The 20,784-nt window shown below is 35.5% G+C and overlaps 4 protein-coding genes across 15 annotated transcripts in view; 2 read left to right on the forward strand and 2 right to left on the reverse strand.

The window, feature by feature from the left end:
• Nucleotides 1-20: 20 nt before the first annotated feature.
• Nucleotides 21-6,637, forward strand: Pep (Protein on ecdysone puffs). 3 transcript variants are annotated; one of them, XM_069126273.1, is made up of 10 exons: nucleotides 21-143; nucleotides 1,203-1,561; nucleotides 1,645-1,791; nucleotides 2,703-2,932; nucleotides 3,533-3,839; nucleotides 3,920-4,078; nucleotides 4,151-4,391; nucleotides 4,465-4,662; nucleotides 4,781-4,965; nucleotides 5,036-6,637. In XM_069126273.1, exons 2-10 carry the CDS (start codon nucleotides 1,208-1,210, stop codon nucleotides 5,516-5,518), a joined length of 2,304 nt encoding a protein of 767 aa, XP_068982374.1. In that variant the 5' UTR covers nucleotides 21-143; nucleotides 1,203-1,207; the 3' UTR covers nucleotides 5,519-6,637. The 3 variants fall into 3 exon arrangements, with proteins under 3 accessions (XP_068982374.1, XP_068982392.1, XP_068982384.1); XM_069126291.1 differs by having other exon boundaries at nucleotides 1,648-1,791; XM_069126283.1 differs by lacking the exon at nucleotides 21-143 and adding an exon at nucleotides 1,003-1,131.
• LOC138186528 (selenoprotein F) lies at nucleotides 6,620-7,758 on the reverse strand. Its single transcript, XM_069126496.1, has 4 exons — nucleotides 7,563-7,758; nucleotides 7,297-7,415; nucleotides 7,099-7,220; nucleotides 6,620-7,026 (listed from the first exon to the last, which is right to left on the reverse strand). Exons 1-4 carry the CDS (start codon nucleotides 7,605-7,607, stop codon nucleotides 6,845-6,847), a joined length of 468 nt encoding a protein of 155 aa, XP_068982597.1. The 5' UTR covers nucleotides 7,608-7,758; the 3' UTR covers nucleotides 6,620-6,844.
• Nucleotides 7,743-10,948, forward strand: LOC138186399 (putative leucine-rich repeat-containing protein DDB_G0290503). The gene is made up of 3 exons (XM_069126263.1): nucleotides 7,743-8,118; nucleotides 8,395-10,055; nucleotides 10,133-10,948. Exons 1-3 carry the CDS (start codon nucleotides 7,974-7,976, stop codon nucleotides 10,664-10,666), a joined length of 2,340 nt encoding a protein of 779 aa, XP_068982364.1. The 5' UTR covers nucleotides 7,743-7,973; the 3' UTR covers nucleotides 10,667-10,948.
• A 65-nt stretch (nucleotides 10,949-11,013) lies between these two features.
• The window catches only part of LOC138186321 (serine/threonine-protein phosphatase 4 regulatory subunit 1), a 148,221-nt gene continuing 138,450 nt past the window's right edge, over nucleotides 11,014-20,784 (reverse strand). For 9 of the 10 annotated variants that reach the window (XM_069126164.1, XM_069126103.1, XM_069126121.1 and 6 more), the window contains 6 exons: nucleotides 17,005-17,175; nucleotides 16,484-16,767; nucleotides 16,077-16,263; nucleotides 14,982-15,815; nucleotides 14,612-14,882; nucleotides 11,014-14,524 (listed from right to left, as the gene is read on the reverse strand). In XM_069126164.1, coding sequence (XP_068982265.1) covers nucleotides 14,361-14,524; nucleotides 14,612-14,882; nucleotides 14,982-15,815; nucleotides 16,077-16,263; nucleotides 16,484-16,767; nucleotides 17,005-17,175 — 1,911 coding nt within the window. In that variant the 3' untranslated portion in view covers nucleotides 11,014-14,360. The remainder of the gene's footprint in view (nucleotides 14,525-14,611; nucleotides 14,883-14,981; nucleotides 15,816-16,076; nucleotides 16,264-16,483; nucleotides 16,768-17,004; nucleotides 17,176-20,784) is intronic. The other variant, XM_069126145.1, reaches the window with a different exon arrangement.

A 20,784-nucleotide genomic window follows, 5' to 3' on the forward strand; every position in this document is an offset into this window, starting at 1 on the left:
ACAAGTAGTAGCTTTTGACATCGACCATTTTGAATGCCGCTTTTATTGTTCTAGTTCATGGTGGACGCTTGATGACTCCATTTTCTTGAGCTTTCCATTTTGCCTCCTTTTCTTGTGCTGTGGTCGAAGTTGCTACTTTTACGGTGAGTAGTTGCTTATTTTTCTAATCAAATTCCAACAAAAATTGTTTATTAAAAATTTTGAGTACAATTTAGATTATTTAAGTTCGAAATGAATAGAAGTTTGATACGATAATGAAAGCTTTTTAAATTTAGCAGTCACATTGTACGGCGTCGTTTGATGTGTAAAACATCAATTGAAAAAATTTTAAGTAATTCATTTTTCTATTATATACTTCGTATTTACTTTTGCGTTTACCGACACTTAATACACGTATGTATAATTATGAATTCTTACTGTTTATGTAAAACCGTAGGTAGATAAATTATTGCAAACGATATAACTTCTCATATCGGAAATAGACGTCCTTACAGACTCCATTTATAAATTAAAATGGGTAGTCTCTCTCTGTCTCTCTCTATAGAAACTTAGGATTATGCAGTATGATAATACAATTATTATTAAATATTTATGTTGTAGAGGTTTATGTGTAGAGGATAGTTAGTACGTGAGGTTTAAAGGACGAGATTGCTCGTTGTTGAAACCGTCGAATATATTTAAAATAAGAAATTAATGTACAGCCTGTATACGTGAGTCGTTAGTACAAAGTATAAGTCGCAAAATAAAATAGCGGATAAATAGTTTTTAATGCTCGTGGCGTAACTCGGTAGATACTCGCGATACTGTAGATACTGTTAGATACTGTCTCGCTCGCTATCGCGTCCGTTTATTTATACTGGTCGGGGGAGAGTTGGAAAATTCAAATTCGTCTTCATTCGACGGTTACATGTAGGGGCGATTTTGTTTTGCCCGGAGTTTACTTGTCATTACGTTTCCTGCGTCTAGGTTGTGTCAATGCCCCGAGGCAAAACAACAACATGAGTCGCTCTCGATTCGCGTCGTCCTTTGACTCCTGTGCCACTACAATGTTATCATGTTTGAGAAATAAAACTACTATAATTCTTATCATAAATAAATGAATTACATTTAAAGAATAGATACAATACATATGTATGTATGTGCATATATTGTAATAATATCATATAATGTAATATAATAATATATCATGCACTTGCTTTTAGGTACAATGTCTTTCAATCGAGGAATAAAACGTGATTCCTTTGGGAATCGAAACTTTAATAATCGAGGAGGTGGCGGTGGTGGAGGTGGCGGAGGAAGGGTTGGAAATATGGGAGGAAGTGGTGGAGGTATGGGTGGCAACATGAGTGGTGGAATGGGAGGAGGTGGAGGAGGTGGTGGAGGCGGAGGTAGTGGTGGAAGTGGTGGAATGAATCCTTGGGAAGGAGGAATGATGCCCGGCAGAGGAATTTTACCAACACCTAATAATAATTTATCTTTAGCATCGCCACAAGCACAACTAGCAATAGCTAGCAATCTCCTTTCAAACTTACTTCGCAGTCAGCAAGAAGTACAACCACAGGTCAGGAGACTTCATTTTTATGTATATTATCTGTCATTTTTGTTATACTATTATATATTACATATGACATTTTGTATTTACAGCAGGTACCATCACTTCTCAGCCTTGGAAATAACTTTAGTGGACCAGGACCTAACTTTCCAAATCAGCAGCAATTTTCTTCTGGGCGTTTTAATGATCGTCCTGTTAGGCATCCTATGAAGAATCAACGACCACAACCATATAACAAGGTATGAATACATATCTCCTATTTAATAAGCAGATTGTCTTGAATGAAAATTGTAAGGGCAATTTCTAGTCTACACTTCTTTTTTTTTTATACATCAACAACACCAATCCTTAGTTTGAAAGTTTGAAATTCTCCTTTTTATATTCATTGATCGATTCATTAATGAGGCTTTCAGTTAGTGGATGACATGCTACGTGGCTACCCTGTGCAGTTACTAAGTATAAGCAATTCTTACTGCTGGACTAGTTGTGCCAAACACGATTTTCATAGGAGAAAATTACCATCGCAATGTTATTTCGTTAAGAAACACGATAACGAGACGTGTATTGATTTCAAAATATGTGTATTCTCATTTTTAGTAGTGGAAGTTAACTGTGATTTTGTGTAACAAATTTCAGTATAGACATGCAGATATATTTCTCCTCTAACTTGGTTCATTTATAATCCGCCCAAGTCTTCTATTCGTCATTGTAGTTAAAGAACAGTATCTGAAGAATAGTATTCAAAAGTATTGATTACAAGCTGCATTGTTCACTGATTTAACTTCTTCTTCTTGTTGATTATGTTTCATTGAGCTTTATTGAGCTATGTTCAAAGGATAAAAGTATGTGTTTTATAAATATCATATCTTATGATCAATAAGATCATTGCCTGTACAAAGTTAGATGATGCGACGATTGTATGCATCTTCAACGATTTGCTACTACTTTCCTTTTCCCTTCCACTAAACTGTGGAAATACTGACCTTTGGTGTTCATTGAAACACTGAATACGTCCTGCTTCCGAATCGAGTAGAATATTTTTCTCCCTCAAATATCCCAGTGGTTGCTAAAATCAAATTCGATTCGAGAAGAATCGCAAATATATCAGATACTTCTCATGACGGTTTGGTCATTTGACCTACATGACTAGATGGGCAATCGCGCCCGTGATGGCCCTGCTGGGCGACGTGGTCCATCTGCACAACAATCTCGTGCACCCCAGTCTGGCAATCAGCGTATGAATGGAAACCAAACTCAACATCACAACGATAAATCTTCTAAACCAATTCCTGCCTCTAAACAAAATCAGACTGCCAAAAAGGAACAGCAGGACGTTAAGACCTCTGATAATGAAAAAACAGAAGCACCTGCTGTAACAAGGTAAGCTCCTGGTGATTGTGAATAGTTTCTTCAAACTTCAGTAAGTCTCATTCTGTCACCTATCTCTGTATGTACGGTGTTTGTTACGTACATATGGTATGATTGCTAAAGAATTAGCATTGTGTCCTTTCTCTTGTCTGACTTTTAAAAAAGTACTACATACATACGTATATATGCATTTATATATACATATGTCTACATATCATGTTATATGTTCACTCGTCATTGTTGATTAAACTCAACTCACATTTCAAATTTAAATTAGATTACCTATAATCTCATAACGTTAGTATTTCATAATCATATAAAATGCTCCCCATGCGTTCTTCTTTCAATACACATTATCCAAATATTTGTTCATAATAATAGGTTGATTAAATTTTGTATACAGTTGTTAGAAGTGTGAGTTATCTTCTTTTAACTTAATATTGTGCCCAATTACTTTCTGGCTATCGAAATTGAGAAGTTCGTGTATATATGTGTTTTTACTACAACACATATTAAAAAATTATAATATTTATATCAAAGCAAAAAAGCACAATATATAGATCTGATTAACATTTGTAATTATAATAAAAATTTTGTTTGTTTGTATACTAGTGGAGTGAATGAAGAATCTGATGACAAGAAAGCTGATCGGAAGGATACTAAAAAGGAATCCGAAGATGTTCAAATTTTAGAGACTGAGGAAACAGAAGAAAAGCCCCAAGATGATGAAGAACAAAAGCCAGACAAATCTGCAACGGAAGAAACACCATCGAAGGAAGCAAATACATCTACAACGGAGAAGGATTCAAAATTGACAGGCAAAAAATCAGAAGCAAGACACGCTGAAAGTCGTTATGCAGAGGTTCCAATGAGTCATATGTTCTGTCATATCTGCAACAAACATATGTGGGATGGATATGTATATACTTAATACTCACTATATATTGTATATTCAATCGAGGTCAACTTTGGTATTATCATCTTTTTATTTTTTTATAGTCTTTCGAAAATCACTTACGCGGGCGAGCACATCAGTTGATGATGGAAAAGTTAGATGAATCATATAAATTAAAGGTTGATCTCATGCGGCACGAATTAAGAGTAGCAGAAGAACAACGCGAACTTAGTCTGACTAATTCGAAACGTCGTGGTAAGAAAGTAAGTATATATACAAATGTAAAAGTTTAGTAACTTATAAAATGTTTTATATGTATTTTATTTTTTATTTAGGTGTCTGTAGATTTGAATGTACGTGAATATTGCACAATGTGTGACTTGAATTTTTACGGAACATTATCCACGCATAGAAAGAGTGAGAAACATCAACAGCTAAAAACATTTTTGCATCCAAGATGTTTCCCATGTTTGAAAGAATTCCCATCGCGTATTGAATATGATGAACATTGTTTAACTCCTGGACACATGAAGAAGGCTGTGCAGTGTGAAGAACAACGAAAAAATAAAAAGAAAGGTACATGAAAAGATATTTAAAAGAAACTATTGTCACAATAAAGATTATGTAATGTTGTTTTCCATTTTTATAGAAAAACTTGCAAAAGGAGAATCTGAAGTGCGTACTGCAGAAGACGAAGAAAAAGACGTTGGTTCTGACAATAAAAATGAAAAGGAGGAAGATACTGTAGAAGAACAGGAATATATTACGGATATTGTTGAGAATTTGAGTGAAAAGAAATTCAAAATTCCATCTTATAAATATTGTCGACAAAATCAAGTTTCCATTGGTAAATTGCACTATTTATACATTTTATTTCTCATTATATTTTAATCCACTCACTTATTTACTTACTTATCTACTTAATATTTTAAAACTCACTTATCTATATATACATGTTGTTTCAGGAAAATCTATGGTGAAAGAAGTTCAAGGATTTTATTGTGAAAAATGTAGAAGATTCATGCTGTTAGCTGAAGATATGAATGCTCATTTACGTAGTATTACTCATTATCGAAATTTTGTACAAGAAGTAAAGGCTTTAACTTCGAGTACGGAAACTACAGAACAAAGATCAACAGAAAAACTTGAGGTATATTTTAATACGCAGAAAGGCTTAATGTAATATATCACAGAATATAATAAGTAATTTTTCTGTGTAGACTAACGATGACGCTCAAGAAAATGACAAGGAATATGACGGGAGCTGGAAACGTCGTAAAACAGTTCACTCTGAAGACGAGAATAATGTGGAAATGAAAGAAGTACAAGAAAACAATGTTGAAAATGCAAATGCTCAAAAGAAAACTGACGGAGATGAAAAGTATGATCCGCTTGAAGCTGATGCAGAATCTGAGGAAGAAGAAACTCGTGAAGCGGAAAAAAGTGGAAAACAGCCTTCGCAAAATACTGTTAATACTCCAGAAAAGAAGACACCAGTTGATAAAATATGGGCCGATATCGATAATGATAATGAGGCGGAAATAGGTAATTTAATTGATAATGAAGATGAAAAAGAACAGGTTGATCATGAAAAATCCATTCAGAAGTTAGACAGAGATCTAAATCCGCAAGTGAAGCTAACACGTGGTCGAGGTTTCTCTCGTGGACGCGGTACTCCCAGAGCACGAAGGGCTCGACGATAAAGTGATCTCTATCGTAAATTAGAGTAAGCTTGAGTATATTTCATAATTACGTCCCTTAATATATCCACTGTTAGGTTTCATTTATTTACTCGATATATTAAAAACGTCAATGTTTAAATAATTTGGTTTATTACGTCTTTTGACAGGATGAAAGAAATCATTATAGTCAAATGTTTATGATTATCGTTTTACATGTATAAATAGTATCTTTTTATATGTATGAATATATGTATTATATACTATATATATTCATAATATATCAATATAAATATTGATTTGCCCAAGCTTATTCAAAGCTTTCTAATTACACATTATCACTTACAGAGAACTGTACTATGTATGATTGTTAAAGAAAATAATGCATTTTCGGAGTATGGAGGAGAAATAAACAGATATGCTTTTGCGTATTGATACTGATTATCTTGTAACTACTCTGTATTAAGAAATACTATTAATAGTTCAACTAATTAATACATGTTTATCATTTTTAAGTAACAATCGTAATATGAAACTCTATTATAAAAAATTCATTCCTGGGTACATGCTAATAAAAAATCCAAAAATACCTTGCAATAAATTTAAGATGTTGATAAAAATTTTATCCGGTTTATGTTTAACTGTAGTAAAAGTAGAAGTTTACGTTGATAAATAAGAGAAATAATCGTACTTTCATTTGCTCTATCATAATATAGTAGGAGTTTTATTATAGGATTATATCTTTTGTGACATATAAGGCGTTGTAAAAAAGAATTAATATAAAAGATGCATACTATTCGACAATTGTCCTATGGAATACCGAAATTTCTAATTCCCACACAATACACACACCTTATCTTTGTAGTCCCTATAGAGTAATTTAATTTGTAATAAAATTTGCGTCCATGAAAGGAATGGCTTTAATAGCCACATGATACTTTAACAGGTTATACATAACTTTCATAATTACTTTATATTAATCATATTTATGTATGTATCATGCAAAACCTATATCTATACTAGAACATAATAAAAACCTAACGTTATTCTTAAATCATCTAAATAACTTTTCATTCCAACATTGGATTCTTCTGTATTAGTGTGTAGAAAATATAAAACAATAAATGGTCTAAAAAATAATAAGTTTTATTTTGCACCTTTTTAATATGAATACCATTTATATAGTGTTGTTACAAAGTATTTTTTTAATATCATAGAATTAAAGAATTCTTAAGATAGGAAGGAGCAGTGATCTAATTAAAAATACTTTTTGAACGTAAATTACATAACAAACATGATTATTTACACTTAATAATAAAACTTAAATATATACCATTATCAATGATAATATTAATCCATCGAAAGATGAGTTGCTAAAAACTCATCAACGGAATCAGTATCCCATTTGTGTATGTCTAAAACATCTTCAACTTTATTATCCGCATCTAATAATTTAATTATTGGATCTAAGCCTCTAACATATTTTATTTGTAAATTTTTGTATTTGCTAGGTCGGTCACTTTTTATGAAAGCTATAAAAAACCAGAATAAATGTGTGCTGTAAACAGTTACACTTTTATTTCTAAATATAAATTTCTATTTACCTTGTATTTGCGGATATGTACCAAACTTGCATGTGCATACTTCAAGGACAGCACGTGGGTATTTTTTTAATCCAGATGCATCATAATCATCGTCTTTCAAACAACATTCTTTGCAATTACTCCTATGATTATCAAACATTAATTTAATTGTTAATATAAAATATTGTATTACAACAAGACAAATTTATTTTTACTTACAATATTTCTGTTAAACCATGTTTATTAAATTCCTCACAGGTAGAACAAAGTAAATTAGCTTTATTGAAACCTAAACTTTTACAATCATCAGCTGAAAATTCCGATGACACAATGTTCACCTAAAAATTATATTTGTAATGAAAATACGATGCATGTTACAGCTCCATTCAATCCAAAAACATTTTTAATTTATATCATAAATGTAATACGTATGTGTATGCCAATTTAAATTTAATAGGTTAAGTAACAATACTTTCATTTCTTACCATTAAGATAAATGAAAATATATGTGCAAATCTTGATGACTTCATTATATTATTTTATATATACATAAAATACATATATACAGAATTAATCATATGTTATTTTAGAGAAATAATAGTTAATATCAACACACTTACACCACACGTATCTTATGAACCGATACTGATACCGTAATACTAACTATTAAATACTTAAAGCTCTGTTCTCAGTGTTGAAATAAAAATCGATATTTTATTATGTATTTTTCGATCCATCGAAATTCAATCGATGTTAGCAAAATCGCAAAAGTAATGAAATTTGAAGTAACCAAAAACCTGGAGCAAAAACTATTTTAGCAAATCTTTAATAACAACAACTGAATGCTTTTTTCTTAATGAGCAACATAACATAAAAAGTCTGAGATAGTGTATGTAATGCTGAAATTTGCAACTTACACAGTCGCTTGGATTCTTACGATCCTTCTGTTAATTGCTCCTGTCATTAAAACCGAGAGATATAATACTGTTAATACCCACTTATCCACGCGTCACTATCATAATTACAATTATTCCCAAGATTGTGAGTCATTAAAAAATTTGAATTATTTCTTTTTAAATTTCGCGCATGTTCTGCAGGACTTCATCAGCGTTTTATTAAATGCCACGCATATATACGACTCATTATCTCTTATAAATTGATTTGTAGTAACACAAGTAGTAACATAAAAGATGCAATTATCAATGTAAAGAAATTGCCAAAATTATTGAGAAATAAATTGAAAAATATTGTAATTTATTCCGAAGGGTTACTAGTTACAATTAGATACAATTAATCATTACATAATTCTTTCTTTAGTGTCCAACAACATATTGTCCAAATCTATAAAAAGGAATAACAAGTGCCAAAGCTACCAAGTCGATTATAAATGGAGACGGAGAACGTTATGTGCAATTTCTGATAATGACAAATATTCTACGGGAAGTCTACTTGAAAATAACAAAGGAACAGGTAAAAGGAAGATATTATTAGATTACGGTGAACCAGTTCCCATGAATGATGTCGATGATCCAGATTCTTTAACAACACATGTACGAGTAAAAAGAAGCAAAGCAGAATCAGACTCCATTTCGTCATTTAGATATCAACAAGATTATTTAAAGGATTTGGCCAACTCTTTTCCTCGAGATTCATACGAGTTAATAGGAGAAAACTTCTACGATGACGATGCGTCGTTCGATAGGAAACGAGAAATTAAATCACAGGAATACTTTGTAAATGACAAACAGTTCAATGCAATTCCAGATGAGAATGCTGCAATCACGGTTCCTTCATACCTTGGTGAAGATAAATCCGACGTTAATAATTTTATTAGTTCGCAGTTTGCCGCTAGTGGAACAGATGCATTAGGGAATAACAATGTAAAATTTATAGATCGAACAAAAAGCAAGGAAAATGTATCGTTACAAGAGCCATTGAGCGATGTTATTATAAACCGGAAATCATATGAAAATCCGGAAGATGAAAATTTACCAGATCCTATACTAGCGGTAGAACTGGTTAGGAAAAAACGAAACGATTATTCAAAGATATATAACAAAAAGAATTTAAAAGAGCAAAATTCATCTGATTTGCAAGCTAAAAAAGAAAAATCGTCTAATGAAAAAGAACAATCAATTCCCAAATTAGAAACATGTAAAGAGCATTCGAATCCACCCGGTTCAAATATCGCTGATCTTAGAGTAGATCTGTTACGGTTCAGGAGAAAAACGAGGAACAATAATGGAGACAAAATAAAGAAATTAAAACAGAAAAAGAAACGCGTAGGGAAAAAACATGATTTTCCAAAAAATTCTTTGCGGTCAATAAAAGACGTTCGTTCGAAAAATATGGGTCGATCGAGAGTGTCTCGCAAGAGAAAAATGGATGAAACGAAAAGCGAGGGTAATTTAAAAGTAGCAATTGTCAATGTAGTGGCTAAGAAAAATAATGACAACAATTTTCGCCGTAGATCCGTAAAGTCAAAAAAATCCATCGATAGTACTGATTCTGAAAACGATCATCTCTCAAAAAATGTTCCATTAACGTTGCATGCAAAACTGGAGACAAAAAGTAAGAATAAAATCGACGACGATATTTCCATACTTTCATTAGTGCAAAGAGACTCGAAAGCTGCGGGTGGCGCTGGTGATTCTAAGGCGGAAACGGACAAAAGTTCAAATGCATTCGTCGTACAAAATGAGAAGCAAAAACCATTCGTAGAAACTGAAAAATCAATGCCGCCACAGGATTCGAAATTACGCGCAAAGAGAAATAAACATACTGAATCGAATCATGGTTTCTTAAATAAGGAAGAGGAACTGAAGTATTATAAGAATATACAGGAGCCTGGAACTGTAGTGGATCATTGTGATGACGAAGATGAAAATCAACTTTCAATGATAGATAAAATGGGTCCTAATCGAGCAGTAAGATCGATTGAAGAAGTTAAAGAACTCGCAAAGAAATTAGTAACAAAGGTATATATTATCTATAATAAACAGTATTTTAACATAATATGTGTATTTCTATAAACTAACAACAAATTTCCTTTCAGGTAAATGAGTTACAAAATTACTTAAACATTGAAGAAACAGCAGGAAATGAGAAACAAGAGACAAAATTAAAAACACGCGCGATCGATGATTTATGTTCAAACGTTAGCAGTGGTTGTGGCGCTTTTAAAGAAGCACCTGAAATCGTCCAGAAATGTATACCGGCAAACTATGACAGATCCGCGACCAAAATCGTTGAAAGAAAAGCGAATCCAGTTGAAATGACAAAGAAACACAAATTAGAAGTTAAGATCCCAAAAAAACATTCGGTAGAGAAAAGAAGATCAGTGGCTAGACACGTTGTTAAAACATCGTCGAGTACTTCAAAGGCAATTCGTAATGAAGAAGAGACAAAATCGGGTCGTAAATGGGGGAAATGGACAGACTGGAGCAGCTGTAGTATTACTTGCGGTAAAGGCCGTCAAATAAGATGGCGATATTGTTTACGCGATTGTAGTACTGCAGAAACCGAGATGGAAGAGAAAGCTTGCCAATTGCCAGCTTGTCCACCAGGAAAATTCCTTGGTATATTTTAATAACTGTTAATATTTAGCTTCGACTTCATTACGAATCGAAGCACAATGATTCAAGAATTACTTTGTCTATATTAATGTATGACTATATAGTAATTTTGTATGTCGAATACATATAATTTATATAGCATGTTTTATGTAAAAAGATAAAGGGAAAGATTTTTTTCAAATAAAGAACTGAATTAATTAACTTTAATCGTTAGTCACGCGATTAGTTAAATTATTGAAACAAACGACATCAACACTGTTGTGTAACAAATCACATGATGTATATTTTTTCCGTTTCATTACCAAATACACAATATATTATATAGAATATCTTAAACAAAACTTCTTTTCTTCATACGTATTCACAAGTAACGAGTTTTCGTTGCTTAAGCGAAGTTCGTTTTTCTTTTTACTGTATCTCAATCATTATGTTTTCACAAAGAGTCAACTATGACGCAATATTTCACTTTTGCTTTTTTCTTTAATTTAAAACATCACAAAATATTAGCGACCGTGGATAAAATATTGGGGTTACTCACAAATATCTAGTGGTACCATTCCATAACAGTTGTTTCGTAAATGTACAATCACATAATTCATCAGATCACATTGTATTTCTTTGTCTACGGTCCATACGTATTTTCTTTTTTACACTCGTTAAACCTCCTATTGTACATATCCCTTTATTCAACAACCACCCATTTCTCCTAGTTCATATTTTGTTGCTTATAACCTAGTATTATCGTGTAAATCGTATAAACATGATTTCCTTTTCGTGGTATTTAATATACAAATCGCTAAAAAGTTTCTAAATGTAAGGCTCTGGAAACATTTCTCGTGTAAATCGTAATCCCTTAATTTAAGTTAGAGAGAAGGAACGAGTTAACAAAAATCCTTACTATATGTCGGAGAGGTGGAACGGGTTAACAAAAATCTGTGTTTACAATATTTACGTATCTACAATGAAATGATATACATTCACCTACGTGATCACGCGTAGGTAAAAATCACAGTAACTGTCACCCCGGTTGCACCAAATCGGCAAGTTACGAAGTCGTGAAATCGACGCAACACGGGACGTTCGTAAGCACAGTTTTTTCAAGTCTAATCAGGCACCACCGTGTCAAGAGGCGCACATCGCGGTCTTATAGACTAAAATTTGCAGATTGTTGTTCAGAATAATTTTGTCGTAGCATCGTAGAGCTATCTTTGATTGCGAATATAGAGTGTAGAATATTCCACATAACCTCACCACAAATAGCTTCGTAAACGATCCATTGCACACCTCGTTTCTTTTTTCGTTACACACCGTATCTCCACGAAACGATTAAATGATATATACAAAATACAAGCAATTTGAATCGAATGGACTCCAATACGATTTACCACTTCGCGATGATCAGAGGATCCAATATAAATTTCTTCTCTTTTTTTTTCCTTCTTGCTCTTGACAGTCACGAAATTCTCACATTACATTTCTTCAACATAAGAGTATTTATTAATGAATTTAATTTTATTAATGAGTTTATGAATCATAGCACGAAAACTTGAGTCATCCAACCGGTATAAAATTACAAAGTAAATTCCTCTGATCGCAGGAATTATTTCGGAATAATTTTTAGTTCGATAAGCGAAAATTAATATTGGAGAAAAGGCGATAACAATGATTGCGAGGCTGAAGAAAACGTGCTATGACTGTTTACTAAAGAACAAGAGATCCCGCCTTTATTCGATATCTCTAATAATTAATATTCGGCTTGTCCAAGAGACCGCTTACAAATACAAATTGATCACAATGGTAATCGCATACATACACGCGAGTACTAAATCACGCATACATTGCCGCGCAAATGTATTAGGACATTTGTTCATTTTTAATGAACCTGTGGTAGAGTATTATTTATATAAGAGTATTAAAAATTTAAAAATTTAATTATTTAAGGAACTTAACTATATTATTTAAGGAACTTGAATAATTAAAAGTATATGCGGTGTGCCTACGCTGTATTATGTTACGTGTGGACGGTTTCTAAAACTTTCACCTTTTTTTTATAGAGAAAAAAATTCTTCAAATATTATACAAATATTTAGAATCATTATCCAACGTGATAAAATTTCGGGTAACAGCATAGGACACTATACGTCTTTAAAAAGACCTGGGAGGTCCAGAAAACATATATACAAAGCTTTATTGAAAGCTTAAGAGAAATAAAAGTAACAGCCTCCGAAACGATTCAGGAAATAAATACAATTAAGAATGAAACAATTTCAATGGCAATAGTAAGAAAAGCGATTTGTAGAGATCGGCATTTGCGATTTTGGCAGTGAAAAAGTTATTATTAAGGATAAAACGTAACCCGCTCCTTTATGATAGTGACAATAATTTCTTCACGAATATGGACCTTGATAAGAATGAACTACAGGTGACATTAACAGCATTCTGTCTGTCGTGGCCGCTGCGATAAAATATGCACCTTAAACTACTTGTATCAATTTTCAGATAGGGAAACAATTCCATAGCGATAAACCGTTATAATTTCAGAGATGATGTTTCTAACATTAATGATAAAGAAGAGATGCCAGTTGCTATTGGCATAAACTAAGTACCAGAAAAGTCGACACTGCAAGCTTGATTCTGATGAGTCTGAACCACTGAAATGGTTGAATTCAAATGGAGAGATTGTACGTATAGGAAACAACATGAGAATCGTTAAAAACAAATTATATTTTAAAAAAGATCCTGCACATTAGTGTCTTTCGGATACCGAATATTTGTGCATGTTAAGGATCGTATACATTTTTTTAAAATATGTGAAAATCACTTAGAGAAAAGTTCTAATGTGTAAATAATAGAATGGCCACCAATCTCCTGATTTGAACCCCATAGAAAAATTATGAGATCATTCAGATAAAATCCGAATAAAATATCCCAAATTGAAAGAATATTTATAGGAACATTTCGAAATGGAATGGAATAATACTAGGCCTGAAACAATAAAAAATATTAGTAGCCAAGCTAGTAAGGCTTGTAGATGCAGTTACAAAAGCACTCGATGGATAGATGGAAAGATAACAATCATATTTTTATTATGATTGATAAAAATTTTAATAAATTTTTGTTAAAATATATTCTCTAACACGGTACAAAATGGAATACATAAAATTTAGTAAAATTCAGCAATGATTTCATAACTTTTTACAGATATTTATTACAATTAAACAAGTGTCCTACCACTCAGCGGCAGTGTACGTTCATTTCCTTTTAAACATGCACACACACTCTTATATAACTGCGTAATGTCTTTTGACCATTGATACTTATAATCTGTCTTAGTCTAAAGGGGCGCGGAAATTGTCGGTCCCTTGGTCGTAACGACAACTCTAAGTTGCACTTTTTTTCTATGTTGACTGCACTAAACGGTACAAGTCTTGTTTCTTTGTTTAAAACTTGAGCTCATTTTTACATCATAGATACACCAACTTATTCTTTAAAGAAACCCTTGCATCTCATATTCTCTATCGGTATAACGAAATTCTTATCTCTTCCATCCAATTAATTTTTTTTTTACATTTACAAAGATAATTCACGTATGGAAGAACATTGGTACGAAATTTCTTTTATCCCATTTCCTTTCTTGGCAGTCCGGTATAAAATTGATTCGTATGGCAGGAAATAATTAGAACTTGATTCTCACGAAATCTGAGTTCGTTAAAACATGTCCCACGGCTGTTTAGTTTTCGGTGGCAACAGCATATCTAATGGAACGTTTTCCTCGCCGCCGGCTATAACTCGAACGTCCCTATCCGGATCTAATCTCATTTCTCTCAGTCTATTCTCTACTTCTTCCGCCTGCTTCACTCCCAACCATTCTGCTAAAAATCGAAACACCCGTTTATTGAATATATTCGAAGTTCTCTCGTAACGTAATTATCCGAAGAAGATTACAAATAAATACTTACATCCCATAGGAATAACGTTCTTTGACAATGTCCTCGCCACAACTAGTCTCACGTTTGGTACTTTGTCGGAAGATATTTGTAACAAAGTAGGTAACATTTCTTGCGAAAATTTATACCCGCTAATGGCGTTTTTCGAAATCAGGTTGGCGCACACGAAGGCAAACATCTGTCTTCTAACCCAATTTCTTGTGAAAACCAGACACTTGAGCTTTCGAAATAGCCCTTTTTCGAGGCGTCTGTCGTTAGAAAGATGTGCTACTATTTGTGTCACCTGTACAGATACGACAAAGCAAAGATATAAGACAAATATTATAGAATAGCGTTAGGCTAGACAATTTACGTAGTATATAGAAAGTACATAAAATCGTACCAAAGAGAGAGCAACGTATCTCACAGCAGCGTATTTGTCGCGTAGTAGATCGATAGCCAGTTCCACGATAAACCGGGTAACGTCTACAGGATCAAACAGATTCACAATGTCCAACAACTGAGTGGCTAGTTCCTCTCGAAATCTCCAGTTCCACTCGTTATCGGTTGTGAGGAATTCCCTCAGTTTTGGTAAATACTGGAGCCGAACGGTAGGCTTGAGTATTTTCAAAAACGTCGCCAAATGCTTGAGTATACCTATTCTGACCTCATCCAGATCTTTGATAAATCCATCATAGATCGGTACGAGATCAGCGATAGTGAGTTCTTCCCCTAGAATTATGGCGATTTCGTGAATACTAGAGGCTAATGTGCGCCTCACTTTCCATTGATTAGCGCTTGCCAAAGACTGGTAAGCTTGCTTCAGGTATGGCCAATTTTCTCTTCCTAACGTGAGTACAACAGCGGGAAAACTAAATGCGCAATGATGAGGAATATCTCCGGGGCTCATGTCTCCGGAACATTGTTCTGGTTCAGCCATCGACAAGAACGAATCGATCAGATGCTGAGGAACGATCTCTTGATCGTTGAAATTCTTAATATCGTCTGCTGCGTATTTGTCTTCTTTTAGCGCAGCGTCTAACGACGACGCTTTACTGGACGCTGTAGTGCTGATCAACGGCTTCCGGTCTACATTGTTCTGCGCTGCGGATCTTCTGGCAGCTTCGACGAGCTCGTCGTCCAGTGGAAGGTCTGGCTCTACGTAGTAGTATAGAAACGAATTAAAGTTTTCCGTGTGGTCCAGCGTTTGGTCGTTCTTTAAATGTTTCCTTTGTATCTGAAAGAAATTTGACGAAATCATTTTTTATGTGTATCTTAAAAAAAAAAAAAAAAACTATGTACTGGTTGTATTTCATAGTTGAACGAATACGGGGCAACTATCTGAAACACGTTTTAAGAATACACAATCCCGTTTATGACTCGTTACCATTACAACTGGAGAGCGAAATCGAATCACGTTAATGGCTATTTTCAAGGAAATAGAAAGGCAAATGAGCTCGCGAACCGCGTCGTTTCGTTACTTACGGACGTGTCGTACCTTCGACTTATAAGCTCTCATTGTGGAGATATCCTCCTGCGACTCGTCCTCGTCGTCCTCGAAAATTGGTTTTTGTATTATCACAGATGAATCGAAGTTATCCTTAGAATTATGGTCCTCCATGTCGAGCGTGTGACTTCGTATCGCGCACTTAGTAGGAAATATTCCCTCGTACGAGTACCTTATACTGTAAAAACACGTCGTTGATCTGCGTTATTTCTTTTTTCTAGTTCGTAAGGGAAATGTGAGCGTGATAAACGAAGCGGGAGAGTCGATGAGAAAATAAAACGAAGCAACGAGAGCACAGAATAAGAAGAACAGAGGAGAACAAATAAAACGGATATTACAACGCGAGTCTGTGAACAGAGTCGACCAAGTAGAAGGTAAAAACTTTCAGCTTTTTATACCTGAAACGATTATCTTGTTGGCTGGTAAACACTAGCTCGCCGTGTTGATTATAAGTTACTTCGGTAAACTGTTTCGCGAACGTGGATATGAATGGTCCTAAAATTTGAAAGGCAGACATTCGCACCCATTTCGACTCGTCGTTAAGATGCGTGGCCAGAAGCTCTGCCAATAGTAATCGACGATGCTGAAGGGTCATGCAGCATGAGACTGGCATCATAACGTCTACACACGCTTTCCGGACACCCCACACTTTATCGCTGCACAGGTCGACGAATATTGGAAACTGCGGGAGAAAGAAGAAATTAAAAGAACGAACAATTCCTATTTTCTCGTATGCTCAACAGCCTGAGACTTTAGAAAATTTCAATTCCATCGAAGAAATTATAAGTCTTTTTTAGGGGGAATCGATGCCATGCATTCTTTTCAATCGAATGAAATTGCAAATGAATTTAAAAGTAAAATGTCAAGCTTTTGTTAGTTTCTACATGGAGGGAGGAGAGGTTCGTGCGAAGAGACCTACCAATTTTCGAAAAAGAGTTTTCCTGCCGACAGCGGCGCAAAGTTCTCCAAGGTGCGACGCGCAGAATTTCCTCGTATAGAATTCCTTGTCTTCGCAGAGGGCGATGTATCTGTCCAGAAAAATCTTTTCTGTCAGCTCTTTGCCAATGAGCGGTGCCATCTTACACATGAGCTGCGATAATAATATACACATACGATATATCTCTGGTGAATTTTCGGATTTTCGATGGTAAAGCAAACGTGATCCGATAGAAAACAAGTCAGTAACAAAGAAAATCAAAGGAAACAATGTACAAATACGCACACGTTTTTTATAGTTGCTTCCGTGTGTATACGATTAATTAATTCAAAAGAAACGTAAAATAAAGGAAAACGTGTTTGCGACATCGTCTGCGTGGTTTAAGATCGCAGTGAACGGAGTCATAAACCGCACCGTTCCGCTCATCAAAGCTGGCTGTGATACGAGTCCAAGTCACCACATCACAACCACTCTGATAGGAGGAACAGTCGAACTCGCGCCTCTTAAATACCTGGAAAACAGAACAACAGGTACGATACATACATCAATAGTGTGGTAGATGCTGGCCGGTAGCTAGAGGATCAAACGTGTCCGAGACAACCGCGGAAGATCGATCGTTTCGCGACGATGCTCGAGTACCTCTCCTTTGGCGCCCGCATCTGCACGAATCAGAAGGTCATTGTGCAACGATCAAACGAATTAGAAAGAGGTGAATCATCCTATCGTCGTTCGACGATCGTGACCGCGTACGCACATTGCGTTTTGTCCTACTTTATTTTTCTTTTCTGTTAAGCGTTAGCTTCATAGATTAAGATCTTTCTAGCAGTACATCAAATCCTTGGATCGTACGTATCATTAAATCTTTATTATCGTTCGTTTTCATTCTGTCTATTCAACTTTTATCACTTTCTATATACCACAGTGGCTACAAAAAGTATTTGCACGTAATTGCATTTAGTACAGTATTTATATACCAATATCAATTAAGTATATTAACTTTTGTACAATTTTATAATTTCGAAATTTAGTAACATCTTATGAAAATGAAATGTGTAATCTGTTAAAAGAAACGAAACGTTTCAACGAATGATAAGTCTGTGCACAAAGTCCTTTTCTGTAGGCACTGTATATATATAATTATATTATTTACATTTAGTTAAAAAGCGGTAAAAGAAAAGAATTGAAGGTAAACGTAGTGTACGGCAATCATCGTGGATCACGAATAAGGAAGTCATCTGGAGATCGTCGTTCAATAAACGCGATCACGTCCTTCATGAATCCTGTGAACCCATGAGAGGAAGTCGACTATGAAAGAGTGCAAAGCCTTTCCCGAAAGTGGAAACTACGCGCGAGGAGTCGATCTCCGTATCGGGACAGGCGATCGGAAATGTTTTTCTTTAAAATGGCTCGCGATGGAACGCTGTATTTCGCGGGAAAACGGCCACGCCACCCATAGAAGATGCTTCAAGGATGATCGAGAATGGATCTCTGCGAGCGTAAAGGTGAGGCGACGTCTCCGTTGCTTTTACAGAAAACCAAGTTCCACCTTGATACGATAAAGGAAAATCGATACCGAGATCCACGCTAGAAGTTGTTGACTAACGGACGATCTTACATTTTGAATCATATTTAACATAAAAAAACAGTTGACGAAACGCGTCGCCGCGCTCATCAAAGCTGGCTGTGATATGAACGCTTGCATCAGCATATCACAACCACTTTGTGAGCGATGCATCCGCGTGATTTTTATCCTGCGAACCTTCCTAAAATCCTAAAAGCTGCGAGAAACAAGCTACTATATGTTCTGTGTATGTATTATTTTTATATATCTATAATTTCCTAGCACCGTTACATTCAATACAGTTTGATAGGACGCTGCTTCGAATAGAAGACACGACACGTTGCACGAAACGGCGATCCAAATCGTCAAAAATGGCTGTGATATGATATCTATAAAAGCAACACGCCACAACCAATTTGACGATTGGATCGCGTTGTTCTCGTTTTCTGTAGTTTTGCCTCTTCTGCGGTCACTTCGCCTCGTTCTTCGTCTTCTCGTGATGATCGTACGGTGAAAGAAGCTGCAGTCTCGATCGTAATCCAGAACAATACTGGAGGAGTGAGTGTATGCAACGTAAGACGGAAAAATGAGGGTAAAAATTAGAAGATCGTAAAAAATTATGCACACACGTCGTTCATTCGCTATACCTTTAGGTGTCCATCGACGACGTGAGTGATTATTAATTAAGCGGGGGCACTAAGTGCACTCGTACAGCGCACACGAATATGCTCCCTGACGATCGATTCTGCGGGCCAAACTCAACAAAATGGCTGTGATATGACTCGAAACATTCCACAACCAATTTGATGTATCGGACCGCAAAAGGTATTTTCATTTCAGTGCCTGTGCTCGGGTACAACGTTCGTGTTCCACCATCTCTCTCTTCATGTCGATTTTCTCTCTCCCTCTCTGTTTCTCTCTTTTCGTACGTGTGTTCCTCTCTTGCGGATCGTTCGTTTTCGTCGTCCCTCAATTCCGCGAGAGATACAAACGACGCGTTCAGTTTTCCGCTTTCTCTCGTTCTCTCTGCTAATTATTTCTACGTTTCTCTTCCGTTTCTCCCCCCTTTTTTTGGCTTTCCTCTCGCCCTTTCCTTTTTCCCCTCGTTCGATTTTCTCCGTCGAATCGTGCGTCGTGGACGGACACAATTTTGCTCATCAAAGCTGGCTGTGATAGTCGAACTCTATGACAAACCAACTTTGATGGTAAAAGCATGTCCTTGTCGAAGATGTGCCAGCTGTTCCTCGTAAACTCTTCTTTTTCACGTCGATATCACCTGAAAATCGTTCGAAGAGCTCGCTAACTCTTCACTGATTCCTACTTTAAAATCGATCGTTATTCCTGTCATTCCGCCATAAATGACGAACTTATAGAAGCAAGTCATTTGCTTTTTTACAACTAATCGCGTACCTACTCGAGTAATAAAATCACGTGTATAAAGGAGATGATTCCTCAACCAAAAACATCTCCTATGGAGAAGCCACTACAGTGACATACGGTGCCTACTAAAGCGTTAGGGATCTCTGACAGAATCGGTGCACGCTCGGTACGAAATGAAAAGCGTTAAAAATCCCAATTTCCCTCGGACGTATAGATCAGGTCTCGTTTGGTCGTTGGTGAACGTCGTAGTAGAACGAACGCCGGATGAAAGACAAGATAGTGAGACGCGATAGCGTGAGAACATCTCACTACCCATGTCTTTCAGGCGGAATCCGTTGGAACGAGGGCGGCGTAAGGTCCAACGACCATAAACACGACACAAACTCGATACACCTATTGCTCCGGATAGTCGGCGATACACTTCCTTGCATACGATGGAAGCGTGGTCGAGCCGAATGGATCAAGAATGCTAGACGCGAGAAACCCGTCTTGCCTTGTTTTTCACCACGCTGCCGTACTTTCAATGGACACACGTTTACCCTTGAGTAATTCTTTACATACGTATTCTTTAATTAAACGACGTCGACGATCGTGCTACGCTTCGTTTGAACGCATTAAAATGAGAAAACTCGTTAAAGTACACGGTGCTTGATAGAATGTTAAAATAGAACGTGGAAGAAACAGCGGGGTAAAGAAAGAACTGCAGAATGATTCTGCGTAGGTTCCATTCCACTCGTTCTCTCAATGCGCGATTCCACCTCGAACACGCAATAATTGCGGGCTATGAACATTGCGACGAATACGCGGATTACGACGAGACG

This window comes from Bombus flavifrons, chromosome 1, assembly GCF_040668555.2.
Source record: "Bombus flavifrons isolate JBK064 chromosome 1, iyBomFlav1_principal, whole genome shotgun sequence".
Taxonomy (NCBI): Eukaryota; Metazoa; Arthropoda; class Insecta; order Hymenoptera; family Apidae; genus Bombus; species Bombus flavifrons.

Excerpts from the sequence above, each read along its gene's own strand:
- Pep (XM_069126273.1), top strand. The coding sequence starts at position 1,208 with ATGTCTTTCAATCGAGGAATAAAACGTGATTCCTTTGGGAATCGAAAC. Across the intron at positions 1,562-1,644 it reads AGCAAGAAGTACAACCACAG|CAGGTACCATCACTTCTCAG; the intron begins GTCAGGAGACTT and ends TTGTATTTACAG. Across the intron at positions 1,792-2,702 it reads GACCACAACCATATAACAAG|ATGGGCAATCGCGCCCGTGA; the intron begins GTATGAATACAT and ends CTACATGACTAG.
- LOC138186528 (XM_069126496.1), bottom strand. The coding sequence starts at position 7,607 with ATGAAGTCATCAAGATTTGCACATATATTTTCATTTATCTTAATG. Across the intron at positions 7,221-7,296 it reads CATGGTTTAACAGAAATATT|GAGTAATTGCAAAGAATGTT; the intron begins GTAAGTAAAAAT and ends TGATAATCATAG. Across the intron at positions 7,027-7,098 it reads TACATATCCGCAAATACAAG|CTTTCATAAAAAGTGACCGA; the intron begins GTAAATAGAAAT and ends GGTTTTTTATAG.
- LOC138186399 (XM_069126263.1), top strand. The coding sequence starts at position 7,974 with ATGCTGAAATTTGCAACTTACACAGTCGCTTGGATTCTTACGATCCTT. Across the intron at positions 8,119-8,394 it reads TTACAATTATTCCCAAGATT|TGTCCAACAACATATTGTCC; the intron begins GTGAGTCATTAA and ends TTCTTTCTTTAG. Across the intron at positions 10,056-10,132 it reads CAAAGAAATTAGTAACAAAG|GTAAATGAGTTACAAAATTA; the intron begins GTATATATTATC and ends ATTTCCTTTCAG.